The following is an 11,848-nucleotide window of genomic DNA, read 5'->3' as shown; positions in this document are numbered from 1 at the left end:
CCTACCCTGCCTCGATTACTGCATCGGCCCTCTTGCTGACCTCCTGGACTCCTGTCTCTCCCCACTTCAGTCCATACTGCACTCTGCTGCCCGGATCATTTTTCTACAAAAACATTCAGGACATATCACACCGCTCCTCAAAATACTCCAGTGCTTGCCTATCCACCTCCATATCAAACAAAAACTCCTCACCATTAGCTTTAAAGCACTCCATCACCTTGTCCACTCCTCCCTCGCCTCATTTCTCTCCTTCTACAACTCAGCCCGCATACTTTGTTCTTCTAGTGCTAACCTCATTTTTCTTCGATCTCATCTATCTCGCCACGAACCTCTCGCCCACATCCTGTCTCTAGCCTGGACCGTCCTCCTTCCTCATGTCCGACAGACTCCCCACCCTTCAAAGCCTTATTGAAGGCACATCTCCTTCCAGAGGTCTTCCCAGGCTAAGCCCCACTTTTCCTCATCTCCCACTTCCTTCTACATCACCCTGACTTGCTCCCTTTGCTCTTCCCCTCTCCCAGGCCCCCAGCACTTACATACCTACCTGTAATTTTATTTTATTTATTTCTATTAACGGCTGTCTCCCTGCCTCTAGTCTGTAAACTCATTGTGGACAGGAAATGTGACTGTTTATTGTTGTAATGCACTCTCCCAAGCGTTGAGTACAGTGGTCTGAGCACGGTAAGTGCTCAGTAAATATGATTAAATGAATGACTGAATGAATTAACTAGGTTGGACACACGCCCTCTTCCACACGAGGGTTACAATCTTAATCCCCATTTTATAGATGAGATAACTGGAGCACAGAGAAGTTAAGTCATTTGCCCAAGGTCACAGAGCTTATAAACAGAGCTGGCATTAGAAACCAGGTCCTTCGGACTCACAAGCCTGTGCTCTATCTACTAAGCCACACTGCTTCTCGACGTCTTTAGTGCTCTGCTCCAGTTTTGCAAGGAGCAAAGGGCAGATTGTGAGGAGAGAAAGAACTGATAAAAGGTCTAGTAACCAACACATCAGGCCCTCAGTGGACTGTGCTTAGCTGGTCTAGGATGGACGAGGTCGCTCCGGTCATTTCTTTCACATTTACTCGCATGGCTAAAACTTCGCCCTCACTAAATGTTCTCTTTTTTCTAGAGAGAACAGAAGCATCTATAAAAGCCTTAACACACCTAGCTACATATCTGTGTCTATTATGTGGACACATCTCTAGCTGATTCTCTCTAATATATGGATATAGATATACAGATATTAGAGAGAATCAGCCAGAGGTAAGTGTCCACCTGCCCCATCTAATAATAATAACAATAATGGTTTTGTTAAGTGCTTACTATGTGACAAACACTGAACTAAGCTCTGGAGCAGATATGAAATCAGTAGGTAGGACACGGTCCCTGCCCCTCATGAGGCTCACAGTCTAAGTGGGAGAGACAACAGGTATTGAATCCCCATTTTCCACAGCAGTGAAGTGACTAGCCCAAGGCCACACAGTCATCAAGTAGCAGAGCCAGAATTAGAGCCCAGCTCCTCCGGCTCCTGGACCTGTGCTCTTTCCGCTAGGTCACACTGCTTCTCTCAGTGGTGAATAATAGGCTGGACTCTTGCTTGACTGGATTACTGACTCACCGAGAAATAGGAACATGAGGGAGAAAGGGGGCAGGTTCTGAATGGAAGCAGAAAGCAGAGGGGGGAGTAGTGAATACTCCCACCGTGACCAGAGACACACAGAGGGGGCATTTCTTAGGTGTGGGGGACGGCAAAGACGGGCACCTAGGGTGGTGTGGAGCCTCTGGTAGCCTTGGAGGTTGCCAATCTCCAGTTTTGAGAAGTGTCTCTCTGTAGCCAAGATGGTTTCCAAGGTTGTGAGACCTCTGAGCTGCAGTCACTGGCCTGGGAGCAATGGGAAGTTGGGGAGGACAGGGGAAGGATGGAGGCTTGGGAATCCCTTAGCTCTGGCCTGCAGGTCACAGGGGTCTGGGCCTTGTGGGTGATGGGCCAGCCCTCAGCCCGCTAGGTCTCACTCCCGGAACCCTGTCCGAGCTGAGGGAAAGAAGGGGATCGGGCAAGGGAACTAAATCTACACAATCAATGAGACGTGGGTTAATTGTGGCATTTATTAGAGAACTGGAGGCCCAGTGGTGTCCCCCCTCAAATAGCCACTACATTACAGGGGAGATAAAGGACGTCGGGCGTGATAAAGATCCAGCAGGCGGGGTGGGGGTCCACATCTCTGGGTGGGCGGAGAAAGAAGGTGGGGAGGCAGACCCCCGGCGACCTCCACGAAGGCCTCGCTCACTTCCACCGGCCTCCGACTCTCCCCTTGGCTGCCCCCTTCTTGCTGCTCAAGAACAGGCAAGGGTTAGAGAGCAGCTAGGGGAGGGAGACCCCTTCCTTCCTCCCCACAACCTTTTCCCCGCCTCAGTAAATGGCAAGGGAGTCGGAGGAAACCTCCAGAGAGGTCTCCAGCTGGGGAAAAATCCTTTCTCTCCCTGATCCCGTCCCCCAAAATTGTGTGGTCACCCCACCTCCCTTCGGCTCTCCCTCCCCACTTTCCCCAAACCCACAGCTGCACAAGAAGTCAGAGATCCTCAGCGCTAAATGGGCACTCCAAGTCGGGTCGACACGGAATTAAGCACGGATTAATACATTCACAAATTCATTCACGTTCACCAAAATGGCCTTGGGGTTTATTAATATTTTTCAGTTCAGGTAGTAGCTGAGCGAGAATTAGGATCAAAGCCAGCAGCGTTGCAGCTGCTTCATTTCCTTGGTACTTCCAGGAAGCACGTTAAAATTTCCAAATGGGGAAGAGGGGGGCCTAGTCGTTCAGAGGCAGGTGGGGCCTGCTGGGTTGTTCGAATGAACCAGGCAGAGGCTCGAGGAGGAAAGCGGGGCAGGAATCAGGCAGAAGAAGGGTAGGGAGCAAACTGGAAGGGCAAGGGCCTGGGGTGGGATGGGGTGAGGGGCATCCCAAACTCAGACTTACAATTTCTGGGCGTGGCTGATCCGATTGTAGAGGACGTTCATCTAGGGAAGGGAAACATTTGCTGGGTTGGGGTGGGGAGGATCAATCGATGGTATTTAGCGCTTAATAAATACCATCATTATTATTATTGAGTGCTTACGGAGTCTAGGGCACTGTACGAAGCATTTAGGAGAGTACGGAGTTGGCAGACACATCCCCTGCCCACAAGGAGCTTATGGTCTACAGGATTTGGGATTTATTTAATTTTTTCATGGTATTTGTTAAGCAGATACTGTACTAAGCATTGGGGTTGCTAGAAGCTAATCAGTCCATGTCCCACATGGGGCTCACAGTCTTATTCCCCATTTTACAGATGAAGGAACTGAGGCACAATGAGGCACAGAGAAGGGAAGCGACTTGCCCAAGGTCACACGGCAGACAAGTGGCAGAGCCAGAATTACAACCCAGGCCCTTCTGACTCCATCCTCTATCCGCTAGGCCATGCTGCTTCTTCATTCCTCTCTCTCCCGGCTCCCTCGGTCTCCCCACGGCTTTGGGATTTGGGCATTTAAGGTTCCCAGAGATGGGGTGTGCACATGTGGGTATGGAGAATGGAATAGGGAACCAGGGATGAAATAGGGAACATAGGGAAGACACGGTGGGAGGGGGAAGTGGGGGAACCCATCACCTCATATTTCTGCTGCCGCATCTTCTCGGTCAAATCAAACTTTTCTGACTCCAGTTGGTGGATCCAATCCGACAGCTCCTTGGCTTTCTCTCTGGAAGCGAGATTGGAGGAGGACCCCAGGAGTGCCACCCTCCCCTCGTCCCACCGTCCCCTGCCCCTCCGCCTCCCTTCCCCGCGAATACCTGAGTTGCTCCTCCCCGAGGTGTTCGATGTTCAGGGGCTTCTTGCGCTCGGACAAGATCCGGGCCTTCATCTCCCTTCCGGTCTGCCGCTTTCCACGTTTCTGCTCTGCCTGCGGGAGCCAGAGGAAGATGAGAACCCAGGTGTCCTCCGAGACCCAAGCTGCCGGCCCCCGCCCCTCGAGCCTCACCTTGACCAGGTAACCTCCAAAGTGCGCTCCCATATTGGATAGAACCTTCTTCTTCTTGGCATCATCTTCCGCCCGCTTCTTCGCCTCCTCCTCCTCTTTCCGCATCTTCTCCTCCTGCGGTATTGGGAGGGGGAAGGGTTAACGGCCAGCATCTTCAGCCGGGCCAAGGGTCACCCCTGGAGGTTTGCCCGGTCGGTCATCGATTCCGCTTTTGGGGGAGCGGGAAAGAGCTGAGGGGCTGTGGAGTTAGGAGGGTCTGGGTGTATGAGGGGGATCGAGGTTTGCACTGGAGGGGTTCTGAGAGAAGACTGTACAGTATGGGGAAATGGGGTATGGGGTTATGAGGAGATGCAGGGGTGGGGAAGAGGTCTGGGGGGAGGGAATGAGGAGAAGATATTGGCTCACACATAGTAAGCTCTTAAATACTATAATTTTTAATGTTATTATTATTATTTTGGGGTGGAGCTGGAGGGTGGGGGCGTAGGACAGAGGGGCGGGCCTTGGCCTCACCGCCAGCTTGGCCTGCCGCTCCCGCTCCTTCTCCGTCCGGACTCGTTGTTGCTCCGCCCGCTCCGCTCGGCGATGTTCCTGGGAGCGGGGTAGGGATGCAGCAAGGGGCAGGGAGAAACAGGGATGGCGACCCAGGGTGTCCGCGACCTCCGAAACCCACCTTCTGTCCCCCATCCCCTCCGCCTCAAGGCAGCCTCCCTGTTCTAGAATAATGTCTTAATTCATATTGTACTTTTTCAAGCGCTTAGTACTGTGCTCTGCACATAGTAAGTGCTCAATAAATAGGACTGATTGATATCGATGTCTTTTATTCCTATTAATGTCCGTCTCCCCCGAAGACTGTAAGTTTGTTACGGGTAGGGAACGTGTCTGGTAATTCTTTTGTATTCTACTCGCCCAAGCGCTTAGTACAGCGCTCTGCACATAGTAATTGATTGATTAATCGATTGATGGAGCTGGTCTTTGTGTTAGGGGATCGTAAAACCCCGCTGCCCACCTCCGGGACTCCCGGTCCAGGGGCTCACTCCTCCTCTTCCTCCTTATCCTCCTCTCCCTGTTAGTCCTGGAGACACCATCCCCTCTCCAGAGAGATCCCCGGACTCCTCCCCAGCCCCTCACCTCTCCCTCCTCTCCCTCAGACCCTGGCTTTCCTTTCCACGTTTTCATAATAATAGCGACCATGATATTTAAGCATTTACTACTGGCTCAAGCCCTCTACTACACAGTGGACACGCTCCCTGTCCCAGTGGGGTTCAATCGAAAAGGGGAGGGAGAGCGGGTATTAAATCCCCATTTTACAGACGAGGAAACTGAGGCCCAAAGGAGTGAAGTGACTTCCACGCAAGCAAGTGACTGAGCCTCGATTACAAGGTCTCTCCTCTGTCCCCCACCTTCCCTGGACCCTCCCTGGCTGCCCCCCTTCACCCCCCCCACACCACCGGCCATCCTGGGACCCTCCCCCACCCTACTGCACCACCCCCAACCTGCGTGGGACCCTCCCCCGGCCTTCCCGGGGACCCACAATCCTCTCCTTGAGGGCTATCAGCTCCTCCTCCTCTTTCTTCCTCTGCTCGAAGTGCACGTCGATGAGCGTCTGCAGCTCCAGCAGGTCCTTCTCCATCCTTTTCCGGTGGATATCCTGGGCGAGGTTGGGGGGGGACGGCTCGAATTTTCTGGGGGGGTCACGCCCCCCCCGGGGGGACCCCCGCTTCGCTCCCCTCGACCCGGGACCTCGTGGGACCCCTCGGGCTGCGGGTCCCAAAGGCGCCGCTAGGGGGCGGTAGGGCCCAGGAGGGCACCGGGCCCCGAGTCGCCGGGAGGGGGCGCTAGAGACCACGGACCCGCTGCCCGCCGCCCCCCCCCTCTTGGCCCCCCATCCAACCCATCGATCGCTCGTGTGCGGAGCACTGTGCTAAGCGCCTGGGAGAGAACAGTATAACCGAGCTGGTAGACACGTTCCCTGCCCACCACGAGCTTACAATCAATCAATGAGCACTTACTGTGTGCAGAGCAGTAGACCGAGGGCGGATAGACATAATCCCTGCCCACAAGGAGCTTCCAGTCTAGAGGGGATTGGGGCCCCGGTTGATGCCCCCATGCTCTGACACTAGACACCGGTTACCTCCCATCGCCCTCCCCCCAGTTAGCATCTCAGCATCCTACTCACATCAAAGTCTACTCTTTCACCCTCAGGGATTTTCGGGGGGATCAGTGGGGGCACCACAGGTCGGCTGGAGGCAGATGGCGGGAGAAGAAGCGAAGCAAGGGGGTTGGAGAGGGAGAAGGAGGTGAGAAAACTCTGCTCCCATTAGCCCTTCTGGCGAGGACCACCCGGATCCCAGCAGTGGGTTACCCGAGGCGGTCTTGTGGAAAGAGCCCAGGCCTGGGAGACAGGCGACCTGGCTTCTCATCCTGGCTCCACCGCCTGACTGCTGGGGGGGGCTTGGGCACGTCATTTAATTTAGCTTCAGTTTCTTAATCTGTAAAATGGGGATTCAATCCATGTTCTTCCTACCCCTTAGATTGTGAGCCCTCCATAAAACAGGGGCTGGGTCCGATCTGATGTTCATGTATCTAACCCAACCCTTAGGAAACTGCCTGGCACATAGCATTTAACAAATGCGATGATGACGATGATAACTAGGGAGTTTTAGCCCACAAGCATCCAGTTAGGGGAGACGAAGACAGCCACGGAGGACGGAGGGTGATGACTTTAAAGGTTTCCCCAAGAAGTCTGCTCACCTGGGCTTCGGACGCTCCTCTTCTGGGACGGGAGGAAAACAGAGAGAGGCCATTACATGGGGATAGGGTTGGAATTCAGGGTCTGATGGGGGAGAAACTGCATCCCAAATTAAGACATTCCAAGGTTGAGGGAGATACAGGGGCCGGGAACCAATCCATGAATGGTAATTACTGAGAATTTACTGTGTACGGAACATTGTCCTTAGCGCTTGGGAGAGAACGATATAGTAGAGGTGGTAGACACCCAATACTGTATTTATGACTCAACGGGAAGGGAGGAGTAAAAAAATGAGGAAAGGGGGCAGGAGAGATACAGATGGAGAAGCCAGAAGGGATGAAAAGGCATTTAAGTACTTTCTGGACCTGGGTGTGTTTGTGTGTGTCTGTCTGTGTATGTGGCAGAGTGCCCCTTCTGAGAGAGGCAGCATGGTTTAGTGGACAGTGATCAGGCCTGGGAGTCAGAAGGACCTGGGTTCGAATGCTGGCTCTGCCATATGTCTGCTGTGTGACCTTGGGTCAGTCTCTTAACTTCTCTGGGCCTCAGTTACCTCATCTGTAATATAGGGATTAAGAGTGTGAGCCCCATGTGGGACATGGGCTGTGTCCAACCTGGTTAACTTGTATCTACCCCAGCGCTTAGAACAATGCTTGGCACAGAGTAAGAGCTTAACAAGTATTATTATTATTATTATTATCTCCAGGAGGGACTCAAACCTCTTGCCCTGTGGCCTTTTCTCCCCCACATGTGGCAGCATCCTAAAGTGAACTAAGCTTCCACCCAACCCCCCTCCCCAATTTTCCCCGGACGGAGGGTAAGGGTAAGAGGGAATGAAATTGGGTTTAGAAGAGAGGGGTTTTCTGTTCCCGGGATTCGAGCGGAGGGAAATGCACACCGAATTGGACATGAGTAAATCAATTGAGGGGTAGGATATGGAGAGGGAAGAAATTCGGGGCAGGGGAAAGAGGGGCGCCCGGGTTTCAAATCATGTCATTTGCCCCCAGCCCCAGTCCTTGGGGGTCTCTTGATAGGAGAAGACAGAAAAGCGGTCACTGTACCTGGCTCTTCCACCGGCTCGGGCTCCTCGGGAGCTGCAGGGTAGACAGGGAGGGGAAAAAGGGCGAAGGGGCGACAGGAATTAGGGGTGGGGCAGGGGGAAGAGCCGAGGGTGGGAACGGTCCCGACCGGGGCGCGGAGGAAAAGAAATAGAGAGTGGTTAAATGGAGGAGGGGGCAAGGACAGAAAGAGGGAACGCATCGCCCAGCTCTCCGGACCCCAGAACCCTCCCGCCTCCGAGAGACCAGCGTTTCAATCCTCTCCTCCTCCTCCTCCTCCTCCTCTTCCTCCTTCTCCCTTTAAGGGCCAAGCTGCCTCCCGCCCCTCCCGAGCTTTCTCACCTTCTTCTTCAGCATCCTCTTCTTGGGAAGGTGGGGGAGGAAATCAAGGGAAGGGGAGAGAAGAGCCCCCCGGTTAGGACCTCTGGCAACAAGGTGTTAACCCGGCCCAGCCCCGCAACCTCCCCTTTTCCTCCGCTTCCCGTCCCTTCCGCGTCCCCTCGACTTGCTCCCTTTGCTCTTCCCCGCCCCAGAGAAACTATAAATCTATAATCCATAAATCTACTGATGCCTTTTGACTTGTTTTGACGTCTGTCTCCCCCTCTCTAGACTGTAAGCCCGTCGTGGGCAGGGATTGTCTCTCTTTATTGCTACGTTGTACTTTCCAAGCGCTTAGTACAGTGCTCCGCACACAGGAAGGGCTCAATAAATACGATTGACCGAATGAATGAAAGAGTGGGAACGGCGGAGCCTGGACGGGGCGGGGCTACCAAGTCGCAAAGGACTGGACACAAAGTCACCCCCTCCTTGGTAAGGTCCGGGCTCGGGACGAGGTGAGAGGGTCTTTCGGTCAGGGTCAAAAGAGGCATCACCTTCTTCTGTCACAACAAAGGAACGGCCGGGACCCAGGGCTCCTCTCCCCCAACCCCCGATTTTCCCACTCCGTCCCCACCAAATCCTGTTCTATTTAATAATCATCACCACTAGTTTCCTCATCTGCAAAATGACGATTCAATACCTGTTTTCCCTCTGACTTAGACTGTGGGCCCCACGTGGGACCCGATTACCTTGTACTTAACCCAGCGTTTAGTAATTATTATTAATAATAATTCCGTTATTTGTTAAGCGCTTATTATGTGCCAAGCACTATTCTAGGCACTGAGGTAGATACAAGGTAATCAGGTTGTCCCACTGGGGTTCATGGTCTTAATCCCCATTTTCCAGATGAGGTAGCGGAGGCACAGAGAAGATAAGTGGCTTGCCCAAGGTCATACAGCAGACAAGTGGTAGAACCGGGATTAGAACCCATGTCCTCTGACTCCCAGGCCTGTGCTCTTTCCACTAAGCCACACTGCTTCTCTACAGTGCTTGACACAGAGTAAGAGTTTAACAAATACCATAATTGTTATTCCTAATTGTTAAGCGCTTACTACTGCCCAGCACTGTACTAAGTGCTAGGGTAGAAAGAAGATAATCAGGTTAGGCACAGTCCCTGTCCCACATGGGGCTCAAAATCTAAGGGGGAGGAAAATCAGGTATTGAATCCCCATTTGACAGATGAGGAAACTGAGGCACAGAGAAGCTACTTGCCCAAGGGGACACAGTAGACAATCCCGGCTCTGCCATGTGTCTGCTGTGAGATCCTGGGCAGTCACTTAACTGTTCTGTGCCTCAGTTATCTCATCTGTAAAACGGGGATGAAAACTGTGAGCCCCATGTGGGACATGGACGGTGTCCAACCTGATTAGTTTGTATCTACCCCAGAGCTTACCACAGTGCTGGGCACATAGTAAGTGATTAGCAAGCATCGTTAAAAAAAAGTGGCAGAGGAGTCAGAATTAGAACCCAGGTCTTCTGACTCCAAGTTGGGTATCCTTTCCATTAGGCTGCGCTGCTTTGGTGTTGTGCCCATCCCCTGGCTCTACCCAGTCACCTGATCAATCCATAAATTAATCGATAACTCACCTTCCTGCTGCTCCCTGAGGGATAGGCGTGAAGGAGGGAAAAGAATGGGGGGGATCCCCAGTTACAAGCAGGTCCTGAGAGGATTCCCCAGATCCAGCCCCCTTCTTTAACCCTGCCCCAGGACACTCACTCTTCATAATCCTGTTCTTCGGTGTCAGACATCTTGGGGGGTGATCAGGGGAGGCTCTGGAGAGGCTCTCTCTGCTTCCTTTTCCCACAGGGATCCAAACCCCATTTCATTCAGGGACCCAAACTTTCTCTCTCCCTGTCCCCCTCCCCCGCCCCCATCCCCCTTTGCACCTGTCCTTTCTTTTGTTCCAGCCCATGCCCCGTCCTGAATCTGATCTGGGTCAGGATTAATGGGAGAATTTTTGGTTGCAGAGACAATAGCCCCCCCCCACCCCCCGCCAGCCCATTCCAGCTCAACCCTCCCCTCTATGACCCCATCAGTGGCTATTTTGGGGGGGTGGGGAATGAGGCGAGGACAAGAGAACATGACCTAAAAAGGGCAGATTTTAGAGATAAAAATTGTGCAAGACTGAGATTCCCCCAATCGATATTTTGACTTCAAAAGCTTCCCCCACCCCACTACGGCTCCCTGCCCTGTCCCCAAAATACACTTCCCCTCCCAAATTCTCCCACCCCTTTCCTGCAGAATCCCTAACTCTTGTCTCCCACATTTCCCTCCCAAGTCAACGATTTTGCCCAAACTTCTCTCAAACCCTTAAAAACTGACAGTTCCCCCAACTTTCACCCCATCCTCCCCAAACAGCCCCTCAATCGCCCCCCACCCTCCCTCCCAAACCTCTTCCCTTCAACTTCTCCACTGCCTCTTCCCACCAACTTCCCCCCACCCTCCCCAACTCTGCCTACACTCTTCCTAGCCTCGAGCCGGGGCATTTCTGGGAGAGATGCCCCCGTGATACCTGGGGCTGTGGCTTCGATGGCACAGAGGCTGAACTAGAACAGCTGGAGGCTAAGGATGGGATATAAAGGTCCTTGACTTAACTCCGCCCACCCCCCCAACCCTCCCCAGGTGAAGAGGATTGGGGGTTCGAGCCCCAGAGACCACTGCTATTGGCTGTGGAGTTAGGAGAGACTTGAGGTTGGAAGGGAGGAGAGGAGAAGGGAGAGGGATGGGGCAGGGTGTGGGAGAGCGATGGGAGGGAGGGAGGTGGCCGCTCTGGGGCTCAGGCCAGGACAGAGGACACAAGGACGGAATCTCCTCCTCTCCCTCCCCCAAATCCCATCCCCCACTAATCCCTGTCCCAAACTCCTTTCCCATCCACCCATCAACATTCCCAGCTTCTCAGGGTCATTTGAGTGGGTTCCTCCATCTCTCGTTCTCTGTCATTTCTCCCATTTCCCGGCTGCTGGTCCCAAGTCAGTGTGGATGCCTGTGTGTCTTAGAGTGCCTAATTCCCTGGTTATCACTATTCCCTTTCCTTAGTTTGCCTCTCCATGTTCCCATCTAACTGAATCCCTTCTCTCCAAGGCCAGGTAATACTACTAATAACCATAGTAACCATCATAATAATAACACTAATAATGAGCGGTGGTAGCCTTGGTTACACACTTGGATCAATCAACCAATGATATTTATTGAGCACTTACTGTGTGCAGAGCACTGTGCTAAGTGCTTAGGCGAGTACAATTCAACAGTAAAACACATTCTCTGGCCCCTCCTTAAGCACTTGATACTCACCCCACAGCACTTACATCCAAAGGATCGTTCAGGTTAATGTCTGTCTGCCGCCTTAGATGGTAAGTTCCTTGTGGGCAGGGAACGTGTCCCTGTTGTGCTGTACTCTCCCAAGGATTTATTCCAGTGCTCTGCACACGGGAAGTACTCAACAAATAATATTCATCGATCAATTGGTGGTATTTGCTAAATACATACTGTGTGCCAAGCACCACACTAAGCGCTGGGGAAGGTACAAGATTTGGTTGGGCACAATCCTCACACGGGACTCAGTCTGAGAGGGAGGGAGAACTGGTATTTAATCTCCATTCTACAGATGAGGAAACTTCACGAAGCCCAGAGAATTCGAGAGACATG

At 52.8% G+C, this 11,848-nt stretch overlaps 1 protein-coding gene across 1 annotated transcript; it reads right to left on the bottom strand.

The window, feature by feature from the left end:
- Positions 1-2,136: 2,136 nt before the first annotated feature.
- TNNT1 (troponin T1, slow skeletal type) lies at positions 2,137-10,149 on the bottom strand. The gene is made up of 14 exons (XM_029072704.2): positions 10,090-10,149; positions 9,920-9,997; positions 9,790-9,803; positions 8,167-8,187; positions 7,828-7,860; positions 6,772-6,793; positions 6,197-6,260; positions 5,552-5,668; positions 4,531-4,608; positions 4,021-4,134; positions 3,833-3,942; positions 3,651-3,741; positions 2,984-3,024; positions 2,137-2,335 (listed from the first exon to the last, which is right to left on the bottom strand). Exons 2-14 carry the CDS (start codon positions 9,949-9,951, stop codon positions 2,290-2,292), a joined length of 783 nt encoding a protein of 260 aa, XP_028928537.1. The 5' UTR covers positions 9,952-9,997; positions 10,090-10,149; the 3' UTR covers positions 2,137-2,289.
- Positions 10,150-11,848: the final 1,699 nt, after the last annotated feature.

This window comes from Ornithorhynchus anatinus, chromosome 10 (assembly GCF_004115215.2).
Source record: "Ornithorhynchus anatinus isolate Pmale09 chromosome 10, mOrnAna1.pri.v4, whole genome shotgun sequence".
In the NCBI taxonomy this organism is placed as follows: domain Eukaryota; kingdom Metazoa; phylum Chordata; class Mammalia; order Monotremata; family Ornithorhynchidae; genus Ornithorhynchus; species Ornithorhynchus anatinus.
The sequence above is the reverse complement of the archived record's forward strand: the minus strand, read 5'-3'. Positions and strand labels throughout refer to the sequence as shown.

Bases quoted from the DNA above. Each gene is read 5' to 3' on its own strand.
- TNNT1 (XM_029072704.2), bottom strand. From the start codon at position 9,951: ATGTCTGACACCGAAGAACAGGATTATGAAGA. The intron at 6,261-6,771 runs GTGAGCAGACTT...ATCTGCCTCCAG, and splicing joins GAGGAGCGTCCGAAGCCCAG to CCGACCTGTGGTGCCCCCAC. The intron at 3,742-3,832 runs GTATTCGCGGGG...TCTCGCTTCCAG, and splicing joins CTCGGGGAGGAGCAACTCAG to AGAGAAAGCCAAGGAGCTGT.